The sequence below is a fragment of the Cervus canadensis genome, chromosome 22 (genome assembly GCF_019320065.1).
Source record: "Cervus canadensis isolate Bull #8, Minnesota chromosome 22, ASM1932006v1, whole genome shotgun sequence".
NCBI lineage: Eukaryota > Metazoa > Chordata > Mammalia > Artiodactyla > Cervidae > Cervus > Cervus canadensis.
The window spans coordinates 13,171,310-13,188,861 of record NC_057407.1 but is presented as its reverse complement, the minus strand read 5'-3'; the positions used below and the strand labels follow the sequence as shown (position 1 = coordinate 13,188,861).

The window sequence follows — 17,552 nt, the reverse complement described above, 5'->3', positions numbered from 1 at the left end:
GTTAACATCTGGTCTTGTCAATCTTTTTACTAATACTAGTGGGTATGTAATGCTATATCACTGTTTTAATTGGCATTTCTCCAATTATCAATAACACTGAACATCTTTTCAGGTGCTTGTTGACCATTTACACATCTTCTTTTGTGAAGATCTGTTCAAATTTTTTGCCCATTTATATACTGGGTCATATTCTTACCTTCCAGTTATAAGAATTCTTTATAAATTCTGAATACAAGTCCATGGTCATGTATATGTAGTGGGAATATTATTTCCCAATCTGTGCCATATCTTTTATTTTCTTCACAGTGTCTCTTTTGAATAAAAGTTTTAATTTTGATAAGGTTCAAAAATTCTATTATTTCTTTTATGGCAAATGCTTTTTTGGGTCCTAAGAAGTCCCAAAGCCCAAAGTCATAAAGATTTTGTCCTAAAAATATAGTTTTAGACTTTAAATATAGGTTTATGATTCATTTTAAGGCATTATTTGTACATGGTATGAGGTAAGACTGGAGAAAGTCATCTTTTTCACATGGACAGTTGTTCCAGCACTATTTGTTGAAAATTGTTTCCTTAATCTATTGAGTCATCATGACACCTCTATCTAAAATCAACTGATCACATCCATATGGGCTTATTTCTAAACTTTCTCTTTTGTTCCACTGATCTTCTCTCCCTTATTCTAGTATCACACTGTCTTGACTACTGTGGCTTTATACAAAGTCTTAAGATCAGGTTCCACGTTTGTTCTTATAGATTTCCTTGGCAAGTCTAGAGCCTCTCTAATTTTCATATAAAATTTTGAATAAATTTGTCAGTCTCTACAATAATCTTACTGGGATTTAGATTAGATTCAATCTATATCACAATTTGGGAAGAACTGATATTCTAACAATGTTGAGTCCTACAGTCCATGAATTGGAACACTGGGTCTTCCAGTTGATAACATGTATTTAGGTCTTTTTTAATTTCTCTTAGCAGGTTTGGTCATTGTCAGTGCACTATTTATCCCTCAATAGTCCATCATCAAACCCGATGACATAATAAATAATAATGTTAACATTTCATTTTCAAATTGATCATGACTAATATATAGAAATTTACATGCTTCTTTAAAACACTGCTAAATTCATTCAAAACATACTTTCATATTATTTTGATCTTCTTAAATTCACTGAGATTTGTTTCATGACCCAGAATATGTCTTTCTGGCTGAATGTTCCACATGCACGTGAAAAGAATGTACATTCTGCTCTTGATGAGCACAGTGCTCTGAAAAATCAATTTCCTCGAGTTGGTTGATGGTACTGTTCAGAAGTCCCTATATCCTTAAAGATTTTCTGGCTAGATGGTCTATCAACACTCCCAAGAGAGGAGTATTAAAGTGTACAACTACAATTGAAGATTTGTCTATTCCCCCCTTTCATTTCCATCAGTTTGTGCTTCATGTATTTTGAAGATCTGTTATTAGGCACATAGATCATCACAGCATATAAGCCTAATAGCCAATCTACACACACATACACACATACCACACACACATTTAGGATTATTACATCTTCTTTATGAAGTGACTCTTTTATCATCATGAAATGTCTGCGTCCTTGATAACATTTCCTGTCCTGAAGTCTACTTTGTTGGTTATTAATAAAGCTTTTGATTGGTTTTTAATTTTGATTAGTTTTGCATGATATATAATTTTCTGTCCATTTATTGTTGTGTTTAGTCACTCAGTCATGTCCGACTCTTTGTGACCCCATGGACTGTAGCCTGCGAGCCCTCTCTGTCCACGGAATTTTCCCAGAAAGAATACTGGAGTGGGTTGCCATTTCCTTCATCAGGGGATCAAACTCATGTTTCCCGCATTGGCAAGCAGATTTTTTTTAACCTGGGAAGCCTCTTCTCTCCTTTCACTTTCAAATTATTTGTCTTTGTAAATTAGGTTTCTTATAGACACTACAGAATTGAGTGTTTTTATACATACACAAAATCTGATAACCTCTGGATTTTAAATAAGGGTATAGCTGGGTTTAAATCTATCATCTTGTTATCTGCTCTCTACTTGCTCTATCCACCAAACTTTTCTTTCCTGCTTATTGAAAAAAAATTAAATGAGCTTTTGAAGAATTCCATTTAATCTCTAATACAGCCTTATTAACTATACCTCTTGATTTTTCGAGTGTCTCTTCTAGATCCAGTGTCAGCACAAGTTTTCTGTGGAGTGCCAGAGAGCAACTATTTTAGGATTTGCAGGCCATAGGGTCTCTGTGACAACTAGTCAACTTTTCCATCCTAACACCAAATAGCCATAAACATGAGTGAGTGTGACTGTCTTCCAATAAAACTTAATCTGTTAAAGCAGACAGCCAAATACTTTGTCAGTGTAGGAGGTGAAAAAGGCAGTAAATGTCTTTTCTGTCTATGAGCTGAAGCTTGCTGGCCTATGCTCTATGGTTTACCATACACTCTTTAACTTCTCACGGTCTACCTTCAAATAATTCCACCCACTGTTAAAGCACTTTTCCATGCTATGTGGATATTTTCTTGTTTCTGTCCTTCATGTTATTTTTTTATTTTACTTTCATAGATGCTATAAACCCCACAATCCACTGCTGTTATTTTTGCTTTAAATAATCAATTGCTATAAAGAAACTTTTAATTGGGTCATTTATTTTTCTGGAATTGAGCTGCAGGAGTTGCTTGTATATTTTTGAGATTAATCCTTTGTCCGTTTCTTCATTTGCTATTATTTTCTCCCAATCTGAGGGCTGTCTTTTCACCTTACTTATAGTTTCCTTTGTAGTGCAAAAGCTTTTAAGTTTCATTAGGTCCCATTTGTTTAGTTTTGCTTTTATTTCCAATATTCTGGGAGGTGGGTCATAGAGGATCTTGCTGTGATTTATGTCGGAGAGTGTTTTGCCTATGTTCTCCTCTAGGAGTTTTATAGTTTCTGGTCTTACATTTAGATCTTTAATCCATTTTGAGTTTATTTTTGTGTATGGTGTTAGAAAGTGTTCTAGTTTCATTCTTTTACAAGTGGTTGACCAGTTTTCCCAGCACCACTTGTTAAAGAGGTTGTCTTTTTTCCATTGTATATTCTTGCCTCCTTTGTCAAAGATAAGGTGTCCATAGGTTCGTGGATTTATCTCTGGGCTTTCTATTCTGTTCCATTGATCTATATTTCTGTCTTTGTGCCAGTACCATACTGTCTTGATGACTGTGGCTTTGTAGTAGAGTCTGAAGTCAGGCAGGTTGATTCCTCCAGTTCCATTCTTCTTTCTCAAGATTATTTGGCTATTCGAGGTTTTTTGTATTTCCATACAAATGTGAAATTCTTTGGTCTAGTTCTGTGAAAAATACCAGAAAAATAAATGACCCAATCAAAAAATGGGCCAAAGAACTAAACAGACATTTCTCCAAAGAAGACATACAGATGGCTAACAAACACATGAAAAGATGCTCAACATCACTCATTATCAGAGAAATGCAAATCAAAACCACAATGAGGTACCATTACACGCCAGTCAGGATGGCTGCTATCCAAAAGTCTACAAGCAATAAATGCTGGAGAGGGTGTGGAGAAAAGGGAACCCTCTTACACTGTTGGTGGGAATGCAAACTAGTACAGCCGCTATGGAAACAGTGTGGAGATTTCTTAAAAAACTGGAAATAGAACTGCCATATGACCCAGCAATCCCACTTCTGGGCATACACACTGAGGAAACCAGATCTGAAAGAGACACGTGCACCCCAATGTTCATCGCAGCACTGTTTATAATAGCCAGGACATGGAAGCAACCTAGATGCCCATCAGCAGATGAATGGATAAGGAAGCTGTGGTACATATACACCATGGAATATTACTCAGCCATTAAAAAGAATTCATTTGAACCAGTCCTAATGAGATGGATGAAACAGGAGCCCATTATACAGAGTGAAGTAAGCCAGAAAGATAAAGAACATTACAGCATACTAACACATATATATGGAATTTAGAAAGGTGATAACGATAACCCTATATGCAAAACAGAAAAAGAGACACAGAAATACAGAACAGACTTTTGAACTTTGTGGGAGAATGTGAGGGTGGGATATTTCAAAAGAACAGCATGTATACTATCTATGGTGAAACAGATCACCAGCCCAGGTGGGATGCATAAGACAAGTGCTCGGGCCTGGTGCACTGGGAAGACCCAGAGGAATCGGGTGGAGAGGGAGGTGGGAGGGGGGATCGGGATTGGGAATACATGTAAATCCATGGCTGATTCATATCAATGTATGACAAAACCCACTGGAAAAAAAAAATAATAATAAAAAAAAAAAAAGAAACTTTTAAAATGAGAAAAAAATGTTTTCATATTTATATATGCATTTACCCTTTCTGGGATTCTTCATTTCTTTTTTTCATATGGATTGGTATTTCTAATGTCGCTGTCTTCCATGTGAAGAAATTCCTTCATATTTCTTAAGGTGCAGGTCTCCTGGTGGTGAATTCTCAGCTGTGGTTTGTCTAAAAAATTTTCTTTCTTAATTTTTTAAGGTATCTTCACTGAATAAGAATTCTAGGTGGACCTTTTTCCCTAGAACTCTAAAAATTTCTATTGTCTTCTGGATTGCATAGTTGTTGACAAGAAGTCTACAATAACTTTTTCTCTACTTTTAAGATTTATCTTTATCTTTGGTCTTGAGCAATTTGATTATGATCATGATATGACTTGAAGCAGCTTTCTTCATCTTTACTTTGGGCTTTGTTGACCTTCTTGGATTTGTGAGTCTATGTTTTTCATCACATTTAGAAAATTTGGACTATTTCTTCAAATATTTTTGTCTCCCCTCTATCTTCTGGGACTCCAAGCATATGAATATTAGATTATGTGATACTATCCCATAGGTCACTAAGGTGGTGTTCATTTATTTTCCATCATTATTTTTTGCTATCTCTTCAAATTCCTTGATCATTCTATTGGGTCTACTCTCCTGTTAGGTCAATCCAGGAAGTTTTTCTTTTCAGATATATTTTCCAGCTCTCAAAGTTCCATTTGGTTCTGTTTTACATTGCCCTATCTTTTCTTCCTGTAGTCATGTATTCAAGTATATAAACATATTTACAATAGTTTTTAAAGTCTTGTGTAAAGTAATTCTCCACTAACTCCATCCTGTCTTGTCATTTCTAAGTCTGCTTCTATTAATGGCATTTCCCACTAGTTATGGATCACGTTTCTTCACAAGTCTAGAAATATTTAACTGGATGCTGAACACTTTATCTGGATTTTGTTGTCTTCCTTTAAAGAGTGTTGAATTTTGCTTTGGCAGGCACTTAAGTTACTTGCAAGTCAGTCTGCTCCTTTTCAGGGTTCTTTTCACATACTATTAACAAGGGTTTCAGGTAGTTTTTACTGTTGAACAGGAGTTGTCAAAATTGTCTTATAAGGGGCCAGACAGTAAATATTTTAGGCCTTCTGGACCTAAACCACGTAACTCAACTATGTAAACAAATGCTTGTCACTGTGTTACAATAAAACTTTATTTACAAAAGTTGGTAGCAGGTTGAATTTGGCCCACTGATCACAGTTTGCCAACACCTACTCTAGAGTTAGTTTAGTTGTACTATTAATGGCCCTTCTGGGGTTTCTACTGACTGTCCAGGGTGTTCAACAAGGTCTTTCCACTCTGGTTGGTTGTAACTTGAACAAATCCCAGACCTATATGAGCCCTAGTTATTAGTCAGCTATAACCCCCAGCTCTTCCTTTTTCCCTAGTGGTATTCTTTACCCGACCTTATGGACTATCACCCCATGTAAGTGTAGCTTAGGCTTCAGCCAAAACTCAAGAGGACCCCAAGGCATATTTATGGACCTCTTTCTCTGAATAGGTCCCTCCCTGCTCCCATACCATGCCTCTCCAATTTTAGACATCTCAACCTTCCTAAACTCTTGACTCTGTCTCTGCAACTCAATGAGATCACCACACTCTGCTTGATTCCCTGTCTTTGTGCTCTATGATCGTCTGAAAAGTGCCTCCAGATGGAAAGTTGATTGCAGGGTGGGACAAAAGAAATAGAGCTAAGATGAACAGTCCAGAGTCAGGAGAATTACAGCAAGATTATTCCAGAACTGAGAGGCCTATAAGGCTCCTGCTTGCCATTCTTTGTTAGAATTCATCAAATACAGGAAGGTGTGATACATATATCAACTGTCTGTTCATTTTAGTTGTGCTATCTTTGCCATAATGCCTTAGATTCCAATGTACTCGGGTGGCTTTTACAAAAGTTAACATTTTTCTCCATAAGTCTAATCATACTGTTGGGCTACCAGTTTGGATCCCACTCTATCTTCCTAGATTTAAAAGAAGAGGCTCAAATTTTATCCCACTCTCCAAATATCCAGCACTATTAGTCTTCCATGAAAAAGTAAAGGATTCATGATAAAGAATAATCCAAAAGAAAAAAAATCACCTTGCTCAACTGCAAAAAGCATTTGAATGAAGTTATGGAGATGAAAACAGAAAGACCATTTAATAATTTCTCTCTATGGGAATAGATACCATTTTAGGAACACCCATTTTACAGCTAGGCAACTAAGACTGAGTAAAGGGATAGATCTTATTTTCCTGTGTGGGTATTTGGTCCAAAGACCCAGCATTCCTCTGACACTGATTCATTTCTCTCTTGCTGGAAATATTTCCAAGTGTTGAAGGACCAGACTAACACAGGCCACTGTTTTTTAACATTCTCCTTTAACTGAAACTGTTGGTGTCTTCTTCCTGTGACAGGATGCGGGGATAATGTCTGCTTCTCTGCATTTTCTGGCTTATTTCACTTCATGCCGGATATCTGACATTTTTCAAGCCCTTGTTTTGTTATTTGAAATGGGATAGTAGTGTGCCAAATCTTTTCCCCCAAGGCAGCAGAAAAAATTAATAGCTTTGCTCAAGGGATGTTAAATAGCAGAGTATCTCACTGCTATGAAGGATTTATTACTGCTTTATTTTGGTTTTTTAACTTAACAGGGTGTTAAGCATAAGAGCTCTACACGTTGGAATCAAATCACCAGCAGAGCTGGCCTATTTGTAGAGGCCCAAGGCCTTGTAAGAAGAACCCTCTCACATCACTAGCTGAGCTTGAACTTCCTTCCTTAACACATTCCTGAAAGAGGCAGTAACGCAATGAGAGAATTTCAAATTGGTCTCTGGCATCACCAGGCTTCAGAGAACTCCTGACAGGTTCTGGTTACAATCACCAGCATAAAGCATCGAGCCTGTGCCCTTAAAATACTGTTTCCTGTTACTCCCCACCTTCCATGTTCCAAAATATTTCCCCAAATAAAAGGGACTTACCCTACTATGACTATAACAAAATCCAGTAAATTCCATCCATTCCTAACATAAGCATTAGGATGCAGCAATAATCCATATGCTATAATCTTCAAAAATGTTTCGACTGTAAAAATAATCAGGAAGGCATATTCTACTTTTTCCTGTGAAGAGAGCAAGAAAAAAAAAAAATTGGGGGTGGGGGAGAAGAAGAAAAAGAAATTAGAATCAGTGTCTCAGAAACATTAACACTTAACTCCAAGCCAAGTTTTATTATGAGAAATGGAACAATTAACACTGCACCTGGAGCAAGAAGGCATTTTAATTCTAACACTGAATGTCTCATAAGCAACCAAGTGGAAAACATTTCTCATCCTGGACTGCATGGTTGCACTTTGCCACCTGCCTTGATGTCTGCATGGTGACCCCGCCTAGGACATACCCGCGTGTTTGTTATTTCTGCACATTTGCAAAACGCAGCGTGTTTTCCTCCGAAGCTTGCCCAATCAGGCCCCCAGGAAAGCCCAAGGGTGCTACAAAGATTCCCTCGGGGGTCTGAACAGAATGTCCTTGGGAAGAAAGGAAGATGTGTCTGCTTTGACCCTCTCTTCCTCTCAGGTTTCCATCTTGACTTCTAGGCCAGGATCGGCTTTGTCACTGAGCAGCAAGACGACCTCGGCAAGTCCCTCCTCTCCTCTGGACCTGCATTTCCTCAGCTGCACAGTAAGGGCGAGGGAGGAGGGGATTCAGGATGGCAAGCCCATGGCCATCTTACTGGTGTGCCGCCTCTCCCAGCTGACACTGCTGATGGGTAACCCTGCACATTCCCAGGAGGCCTGGCCTCAGTCCTGGAATGCTCTTAACAGACTCAGCAGCCACTTCCATCTGACTGCCACAGATCTCCAAGATGCCACCCTCATGCTATGGGGCTCTCAGAATCTTTCTGACTCCAACTCATGCAATTCCACGAATTGTAGAAAATGCACCCATCAGTAAGTCTCAAAATGTTGGCTCTTTCCTCTTTCACTAAGGTTTTCTTTGTATGGCTTGGGTTTCAAAAGAAATATGGACTGTTGAGATGTATGAGGTCAATTTTACAAGAGGTATGTGCTGGCAAAAAGCTACTTAAATAACAACTAAGTGAAAAATCCTAATTAAAACTCTTCCACATGGACTATAAAGTCCTCTGCTAGTATTAATTCTCTGTGAGATCTGAGGAAAGTTACCAATGCCTCAGGAAAATAGAAGTCATAGAATTCACTTATTAAGATGCCTAGTGCAAGAGGGCAAATAAATTTGGCTCAGGAAATACTTAGTGAGCACCTCTTCTCCATGATGGGCCCCACTCCAGGAGCCAAGATAAGAAAAACGTCTCCACTGTGGTCCTGTCTTTGAAACGTTTAGTCCAGTGCGGGAGGTGAGGGTTTCAGACATCATACACAGAGGACATCACAGGAGAGGGAACTGACAAAGAGCGGTTCTGCACCCTGATAAGCAGATCTGCCCTCTAATAAGGCCAAAGGGTTAGACCCTTTCTCCCCTGCTGAAACTGAAGCTCCAATGCTTTGGTCACCTGATGCAAACGGCCGACTCATTAGAAAAGACACTGATGCTGGGAAAGACTGAAGGCAGAAGGAGAATGGGACGACAGAGGATGAGATGGTTGGATGGCATCACCAACTCAATGGACATGAGTTTGAGCAAGCTCCAGGAGATGGTGAAGGACAGGGAAGCCTGGCGTGCTGCAGTCCATGGGGTCACAAAGAGTCAGACACGACTGAGCGACTAAACAAAAACAACCCCTGCAAGGACTTGCTTTGCTCCATAGAAGCAGTGTTTTGTCTAGGCCACCCTGGGCTCTAGCTGCCACCAGAGTGCTACCCCTCCACCACAGATGAGTCCCAGGTGGGACTTCACTGAGTTTTTCCACTGCATCCTTCCTGTTTACCAGCAGGGGAACTGTCCAACCCTGGAGGTACCCCAGGCTTTACCCCTGTTCTCTGCTCCCCACTGGTCATGCTGAAAAGCCAGTTCATCAGTTCTTCCCTCCAGGTCCATGTCATTCCTCACATGCCCTCAAGAGCACCGCTTGATCCTCAGAACACCATCCGAGCGGTCTAATAAATTCCTTTGTGGTGAAAGTTAGCCAGGGTCCATGTGTTTTCAATTTTAAAAGTCTTGCTCATCCCCAGCCTCCACACTCAGGCTTCCTCCAGATCTCCCAATAGGTTCTCTTTCAGTCTGGCTCATCCCATGTACCCCACACCACCCTTCACCAGCTTGCAAGGCCTTTTTGGACCATGACCTGCTCCCTCCACACAGCAGCCACACCCTCCAGGCTGGGGTGAGCAGCTGAAATCTCCCAGAGCAGCAGCATGTGTGCCCCCTTGTTCCCCAGGCAGACCTCCAAGGACGCTTCTGTTTTACTCTCTGGAGTCCCTGGGAGCCTCGTGAGAGCAAGGGCTCATTTTCCCATTCACTGCCACATCCCCAGCTGGTGAGCTCCCACGGGGCATACACTCAGGCCACTGTGGCTGTTCTGAAGAACAGCGACCGGCGTCACTACTGACTACAGAGGAGAGATTCGGGAAGGCTTTGAGGAGGCAGTGACACTAACTTAGAGAGCTAAAAGGAAAAGATGTAACCAAAAGCAAAACTCTCTGAATAAACCAATCTGCTGCCCTCAAATTGGACCCTGGCCACCAAAGGTAGACCGCTACGATGTTTTTAAGAGTCAGAATTGTAAGGGAACAAGATAAGCAGGAAACAGCATGTCGATTTTACAATTCTTCTTCCCTTTTTATCCTTTCTGCTTTATTTACCGGGCCAGACAGAAAAAAAAAAATAAAAAGGCTTTTGCTCCCATCAATATTCAGAGCAGTAACATCTCTACGTCAACACAGCACTATACTTCAGAGCAGACAAACAAGACAGGGAACAGACAGTACACCTACCAAATACAGCTTGTTTTCCCTCTGTAGCTTTTACTTATAAGTAATTTTGCCACAATAATACAAGGGCTATTTGTGCAACTGAATTGTTTAGGGCTCTTTTTATCCCTCTCTTAGCCTCCCCTCTCTCCTTTTTGAAGATTTTTGGTTTCTCTTTCCAAAATCCTCCGCACATTACTTGATGGAATTGATTATATGAAATGTAACCTTGCTTTAATGCAGTTCTTTCCTACAGAGACTCTACCATGATGCCAGCTAAACAATCACAGCCTGAAGAGCCCAGAGGACCAGTCTGCCTAGAAGCCAGGTCATCCTGGCCCCCAGTCCTGCTGTTCAAAAGGACTCTTAGGAAACAAATACCCTTCTACGTTAAGCAAATGCAGGGTTAAAGAAAAATCTTGCAAAACCACAATCCTTGGAAGGGGAGGTAATTACTTCACAAGAGGATTGCTCATTTGAAAAAAAAGAAGGCTGGATTACTGATTTGAAAGGAAGCCACCAAAAAAGGTCAGGTTCTTTACAAGACGGGGTGGGAACACGCACCTGGATGAAGGACAGTGAGACGTTGCACAGAGAAGATACGCAGTCAGAGTCCAAGATGGAAGGGAGCACAAGGAAGCCACCACGGTAAGGATGAAGGAATGGAACAACTGAAGAGAGGCAAGTGAGAGCCCTCCAGAAATGAACATGAAATGAGGTGGCCCCTGGGCAGGGGCTGTATCTTAAAGCCCTACTCCAGGCCGAACAAGAAGAGTACATGATTCCTGTACCCCAGTCTCCCTGCATTTGCCAGGCATGCTCACCCAGCCACCAGCAGGAATCCAGCTCACTAACAGGGGCTCCTGGGTGAGCAGGGCCAGCCAAACCATCTTTTAAGAAACTAGAAAGTGCCAAATCTTCACCAGAGACCACTCTGTTATGTGGATGAAAGTCCCCTATGAGACTCAAGTCACTAGAGAAATGAAAGCTGAACACCTAATTCTGAAACCTGATTTACCTTCTTTCAACAGTGAAGTGTCATCAAGCAGGAGAGGTTCTAAAGCAAGAGTCTCTACATCAGTTAACCCCATACAGAGCTTTGAGAAACAGAAACTCAACTAGCAGGGAACAGTTGATGCCAGGATCCTTACCTGTACTTGGTGGTCAGCTGTCCTATTTAGAAGGATCCCTTCACTAGCGCTGTGATACAAACATTCATCCATCATGAATCTATCCATCCATTCATGCATCCCTGAGCACCTGTGTCTCCCTCAGAAAGCCTGGTCCCTACCCTCACAGAAGTCTCCACCTGCTGTCAAAAGATCAACAGAGGCTTCATGAGCCAGGTAAGGCTTATCTCTTTGCTTTGCTCATCACCCAAAAGGCTCAAGTCTTTGCAGAGGTCTCCTGGCATACACCCTGGCAGTAAAAGACATAAGAGTCTCCCCATTCACACACACGCCCCTTCTGGGTCCTACCACCTGGGCTCCTCATAGGCAGAGATCATTTCTAACTGTCTTTGTAACCCCAGCATCTAGCACCATACCAGTCTCTGATGGCTCAGAGAGTAAAGAATCTGCCTGCAATGCAGGAGACCCAGCTTTGACCCCTGAGTCAGGAAGATCCCCTGGAGAAGGAAATGGCAACCCACTTCAGTATTCTTGCTGGAGAATTCCATGGACAGATGAGACTGGTGGGTTACAGTCCATGCAGTCACAAAGAATCGGAAATGACTGAGGAACTAACATTTTCACTTTCCAACACCATACGGGGCACACATAAAGTACTCATGGGTCCCAATAGGAGGTAGAAAAGGGGGGAAAAAAAGACAAGGAATTAAGCAACAAGGCCAGACTGAAAGAGAGCTATAAAAACATGAGAACTTAGGATTCTAGCATATGTACCAAAGCAAAACAAGCAGGGCAGGAATCTTTCTAAATTACCAAAAACCCTTCCTAGAACGAGCCTGGGCTCAATGGTCAGACTGTAGAGAACAGCTGATCCCAGCATCTCCCAGGCCCTCCCTTTCAATCCCACCTGGAGTCCCTGTGAACACCCTCACCGCCTACCCTTGTCCCTTCCAGCTTGCTCACTCCTCTCCTGCAAGAGCACCCACTCCATGGGCCGACCTGCTCCCTCCCACTGTGCTCCCAGGTTCATGCGTTCCCTTCTCCACACCTCTGTCTACTCTGCTTCACCCACCTCGTGTGCCACCCCTACCCCCACGGGTGTCAACGCCCATCTCTGGTGAGCACACAATCCTGCCACGGGACTAACACAAGCCCAGCACGGAGCTGTGGAGAGAACCCAGGGCCTGGAGTTGAATCTGTATTCTGCTAGCCCCACTCAGCCTTGACTCACTCAGGTCCACACCCTGTTCTTCACTATAGGATGCCTCCCTCCACTCTCACCCCAGTTCCTGCCTTTACATCAGGCTAAGTTCTACCTGTCCTTCAAGGCTCAGCTGAAATGACACTTTCTCAGCAAAACCTCTACTGACCTCCTGGACAAAATTCAGGCCCACTGGTATATGCTGTCAAAGCTCACCGTATTTCTGCATAGCACTGTTCACAATGGAAAATTTAAATTAAAAAAAAAAAAAAAACTACCTCTTTTGATACTTGTCTATCCCAATAAAGGATAATTTCTTATAAAATCAGGGACCATTTCTATTTCATACATCACTGTATTTCCAAGTCTGTCACAAAAACAGATACTCGATATTTATAAATGAGGAAATAAATGGGCAAAATGAGAGGTTCTGACCAAACATTATTCAACGGCCTTTCCTGCTAAGACGTTCTGTAATTGTTTTAGTCGGCTCAGGCTGCCATAACAAAATACCATCGGCCGGCTGGCTTAAACAACAGAGGCTTATTTCTCAGTCTGGAGGCTGAGAAGTCCAACATCAAGGTGTCAGTTGATCTGGTGTCTGGAGAACACTTTTTCTGGCTTGTGGAGGGCTGGCTTCTCATGCTGTCCTCATCTGGCCTTTCCTTGGTGGAAATGTACACATAGAGAGAGAGTTCACCCTTCCTCTTCTTCTCAGGGCACTAATCCCATCGTGAGGGCCCCATCCTCAAGATCTCATCTAAGCCAAATCACTCCCCAAAGGCCCCACCTCCAAACACCACCCTATTAGGGTTGAGTTTTGAACACATCAACATGTGGGGATACAGACATCCCACCCATAACAATACTACAGGCCCTGTCCCAGGAAAACACCCATGACTAAACACCCAGGAAGAACCTCACAGCTTCTGCTCTGCACCATGACCTCCCGGCCTCATAGGAGAGAGGAGCACCCACAAAGGAAAATCGGTCAAGGGTGATGAGATGTCCAGGGCTACAGAAGCACAGGTGTGAGGGAAGGGGGAACCAAAGGGACCAAGGGCTGCATGGACCTGGGGCTGGGGGAGGTTCTGAGGCTTGGCTTCTGTTTCTCATCTGTAAAACAAGAAGTCTGAATGGATGATGTCTTCCAGCTGTAAAACTACAATTCCTTATGACCTGAGGAGTGATGTCCAGACTCAGGCTTCAGTAGAAGGCCACTTCAGAAGTCAGGGCCCAGGGATGCTGGGGAGGATGACCAACCAGGAGCAGCAAGATCCAGGAGAAACTGCTGCCTTTTCAGGTGACCAGGTCACCTGAGGTCACCAAGAGACCCTCCTACCTACTGCCTCACACATTCCGGGAGGTGCTCTCAGGAATGTGTCACCTGAGACTCATTTGGCCACTTGTACAGAGGCTTCTATGTGTGATTCAACCTCCTGTAAACTCTGCTGGAGACCACGGCAGGGGGGACAGCAGGTGGCCTCCCCTCAGAGAACGAGCATGTAAACAGAGGTAAGGCTTTCCTCTGCGAGTGTTAACGAAGTCTTAGACGGCTGCCAGTGGGTAGCTGGACGCCAGGCTTATGTTAAGAGACTGGCTGGAATAGTCAGCATGCCTTCCTTCTTCTTCACCTTTGGCTTAAAAGTACACACTGATTGAGGAGGACACAAGACTGAATCCACTTCTTGTGGCTCTCAGCTGAGTCATCCGCCTCCGCCGCCCCCTGCTTCTCAGTTTCCTCATCTATAAAACCAGGACACTCATCCTCCCCACCCAGGTGACAGTGAAAATCAGATTAAGTGAAGCCTGAAAGAGCCCTGTGAGCAGTCAGACGCTTGCCATCAGAGGCCACTGGCAACAGAATAGGGAGAGGCCACGTTTCCAGGCTCTGGAAGTAGAATCCCGGCAGGAGAATCAGGAGATGGGACAGAAACCTTACAGGACCGATGCTAGCCAAGTGACCACCCAGGCTGGGTAGGACCACCGCACAGGACGCCGTCCAGAATGTACCTGAGATGACAAATGGAGGTGGCCAGTGAGTGCCCTGGCTGACTGCTCCATGGAGACCAAACTCAAAGACATCTGGTCGATGGGAAGAAGACAGAAGAAGTTGACAGGGCCCTTTCTCTTGTGGCCTCCCCACTCACTGGCAGCACAGAGGCTGCAGGAGCAAGCAAGTGGCAGGGGGTGGCTCCTTATGGTTCTTGTCACCCAGCAAAACTCACAAGGTAACAGCTCCCTGACTCCTCTGAGAATCCCTTCTTCCCTCCTTTCAGGCCAGGGGCTGCAGGGGTTGGCCTGTGACCCAGGTTATTGGCCCAGGGATAGGCATGTGACCCAATGCCCACCAACCAGGTCCAGTCAGAACTAATCCTGGGTTTCACTCAGACACTAGGCTAGAAGTTCTGTCACTGGCTCAAATGAGCTCTTTGAGGCCACAAGCCTAGAGTTGCCAGGGGGACATAAAGATGAAAAGTCAACACCAAGGGAACTCAAGGGAAAAGATGAGGAGAGGGAGACAAACGGAAAGACAGATGCAAGCGCCTGGCCCTGATGCCACCATACAAGTCCCTGGATCAAGCTGAACCTGGAACCTGAAGCCAAACTTCTCCCCCGACTTTGGACTTTTCGGTTACAAAAGCCAATAAACTGAGCCAGTTTAAGTTGGGTTTTGGGTCAGTTGCTAACTGAAGTCCTAGGTAAATATCAGGGGCCTACAGAATCACTCTGCTTCTCTGAAAGTTAAAGCATCTAAGAGACTCTTCAGCAGCTTCTCACTTCTCAAGAGATTCAACTCCTTGAATTCAATTCCTCCCTTTGGCCCACGGGCTTAGGAATGGTTCTCTAGGCATAGGACCCAAGAGCTCTGCAAGCCACTGCCTCTGGGAATTCACTGAGGCTCAGTTTTCCTGACTTCATTCTTCCATCTCATTCATGTTGTTGTCTTCAACTCTACCTGGTTTCTGGGACTCTACACACTCCTGTAAACTTGATGCCTCAGACTTGCCTTGCTTCCCATTCCACTCATCCTGGGACCCCTTAGTAGCAGGTAGGTACATTCTGTGGCTGGCAGCCATACACTTTCTCACCCAGCTTCACCACGAAGGCACTGCCCAGATCTGCCCCATCTTGGCTGGCAGTTCAGGAACCCGATTTCAATTTAACTCAACCATATTCACTGGTATCTATGCCATACCAGATGTGGTCCTGAGCACTGGAGATCAGTGATAACTAAGACACTGTCCGTGTCCTGGAGGAAAACAGCAGATATATATGTAAACGTTTACAGACATAGCAGACAATGATCACAGCTAAAGCAGAGTACTGGGAATATCCTGTAGAGAGATATGGATTGGAACAACTAATTGTGTCTGGAGCATTTGGGAAAGCTTCTTGAAAAGCAGAGGACTGTATCACATCTCAGTTCCTCCATCTGGCATCCCCAAGGACCTCTACACAATCTGTCTATGCTATACATACCAACAACCACCTGATGTGCTACCCCACCAGACAAAGGGCCTCAATCCCACCCGATTCCTCTTTCTCCTCCTCGACTCCCTCTGGTCCAGTGCGTCAGCTCCCAGGACACCCTGCACATACGTCACACTCATCGGAACTTCTGGTCTCTGCTGCTTTTCTTCTCCATCACTGAAAAATCCTACTCCACCCTTTCAGGAAAGACTGAGAAGTTTCATTTCCTCTGAGTGGCTCTTCCGCTCCCTCTTTCATAAGCATGAGGCACTTATCGGGGAAGACAAATGAGCCCTGGGTGCACACTGCCTCTGCTCCCCAGGCACCCCTGCAGCAGACACCCCTCACCAGTCCCCAGTCAGCAGTCCTCCCACTGCCCCCTAATACAGCTCCACACGCTGCCCAATCAGGCATCACCCCTGGAATGGAGTGGGCCTGTGAGTCAAAACTCTTTGCCACCTCAGAGTTAAAAGTTGCACCATTTGCATTTAATCATGAAAGTAAACCATAACAACAGATACTCGAGCACTAACTACATATTAGGCCGTGAAAGGGGGCAGAGAGGGGCAATGTGCTGCCCTGCTTTCCAGAGCTCCTGGTCTAAGTTGGGAAGACAAACCTATGAGGTGTATCATTTGAAGATTGTTAGTACCTTGAAGACAAGATCCACTGCATCTACCTCTGCAGACCCTCTCATCATATGGAACAAAGGAATGTGAGCTTAGCCTCAAAAAATACCATGATGGTATCATCCACCAAAAACGAAAAAAAGAATAGCCCAATGCTGCATTTATGAGCCCCTGGGCTGAGACCTTGTCTCACCATCAGGGAGCCCCACCAGTAGTTCTCACACCCAGGCCCAGATCTATTCGCCTCTCCTAGGTGGAATTACAGAGCTCAGCTTTTTTCCTTAACTGTGTCAGGCCTTTACAGCCTCTCCTGACAGCTCAGGCCAATGTAAATGGCAGTGAGATTATGTGTCCTACATGGGGCTGATCAAAGTAGCTCACTGCCTCCCTGGGATCTAATGGGCCCAGGTCATGCGAAAACTGCCAAACCCCATCATTTTAGAAATGAAGTGTTTTCTTAGCATTGCTTCTTTTGCCTGACATGAGTCAAATGCTCCAACATGTCCATTTCCTTGGCTGAAAAGAAATGAGCAAACATTTCAAAATGGCAGGAACTGAGGAATTTTTAAACCAAACATCTTCATTTTGACAAGAAGACAGCCATTCCTTTTCCCCATTAACAGAACTAAGGAAAAACCTTTCACATCTGCCTACGGTTAAATTTTCTGACATCTGAATTCTGGGTATAAACTCATTTCATGCGCCTGATGCTCACCTGTATGCCTGTAAACACACTACATGCACACCTGGACACAGAACTTGAAAGAAGAGAAACATGTTCCAATCTCTTACCTCAGGGGACTCTCCAAGCTATGGAGTAAGACAGGCAAAGAAGGGATTACTACTGTAGTCATGTGTGAGGGTCACAGAGAACAGCAAC

The 17,552-nt window shown here is 43.5% G+C and overlaps 1 protein-coding gene across 5 annotated transcripts in view; it reads right to left on the bottom strand.

Annotated features, from left to right (window-relative positions):
• Positions 1-17,552, bottom strand: part of CACNA1D (calcium voltage-gated channel subunit alpha1 D) — a 344,798-nt gene that overhangs the window by 162,973 nt on the left and 164,273 nt on the right. For all 5 annotated transcript variants that reach the window (XM_043442699.1, XM_043442701.1, XM_043442700.1 and 2 more), the window contains exon 4: positions 7,333-7,472. In XM_043442699.1, the coding sequence (XP_043298634.1) occupies positions 7,333-7,472 (140 nt within the window). The remainder of the gene's footprint in view (positions 1-7,332; positions 7,473-17,552) is intronic.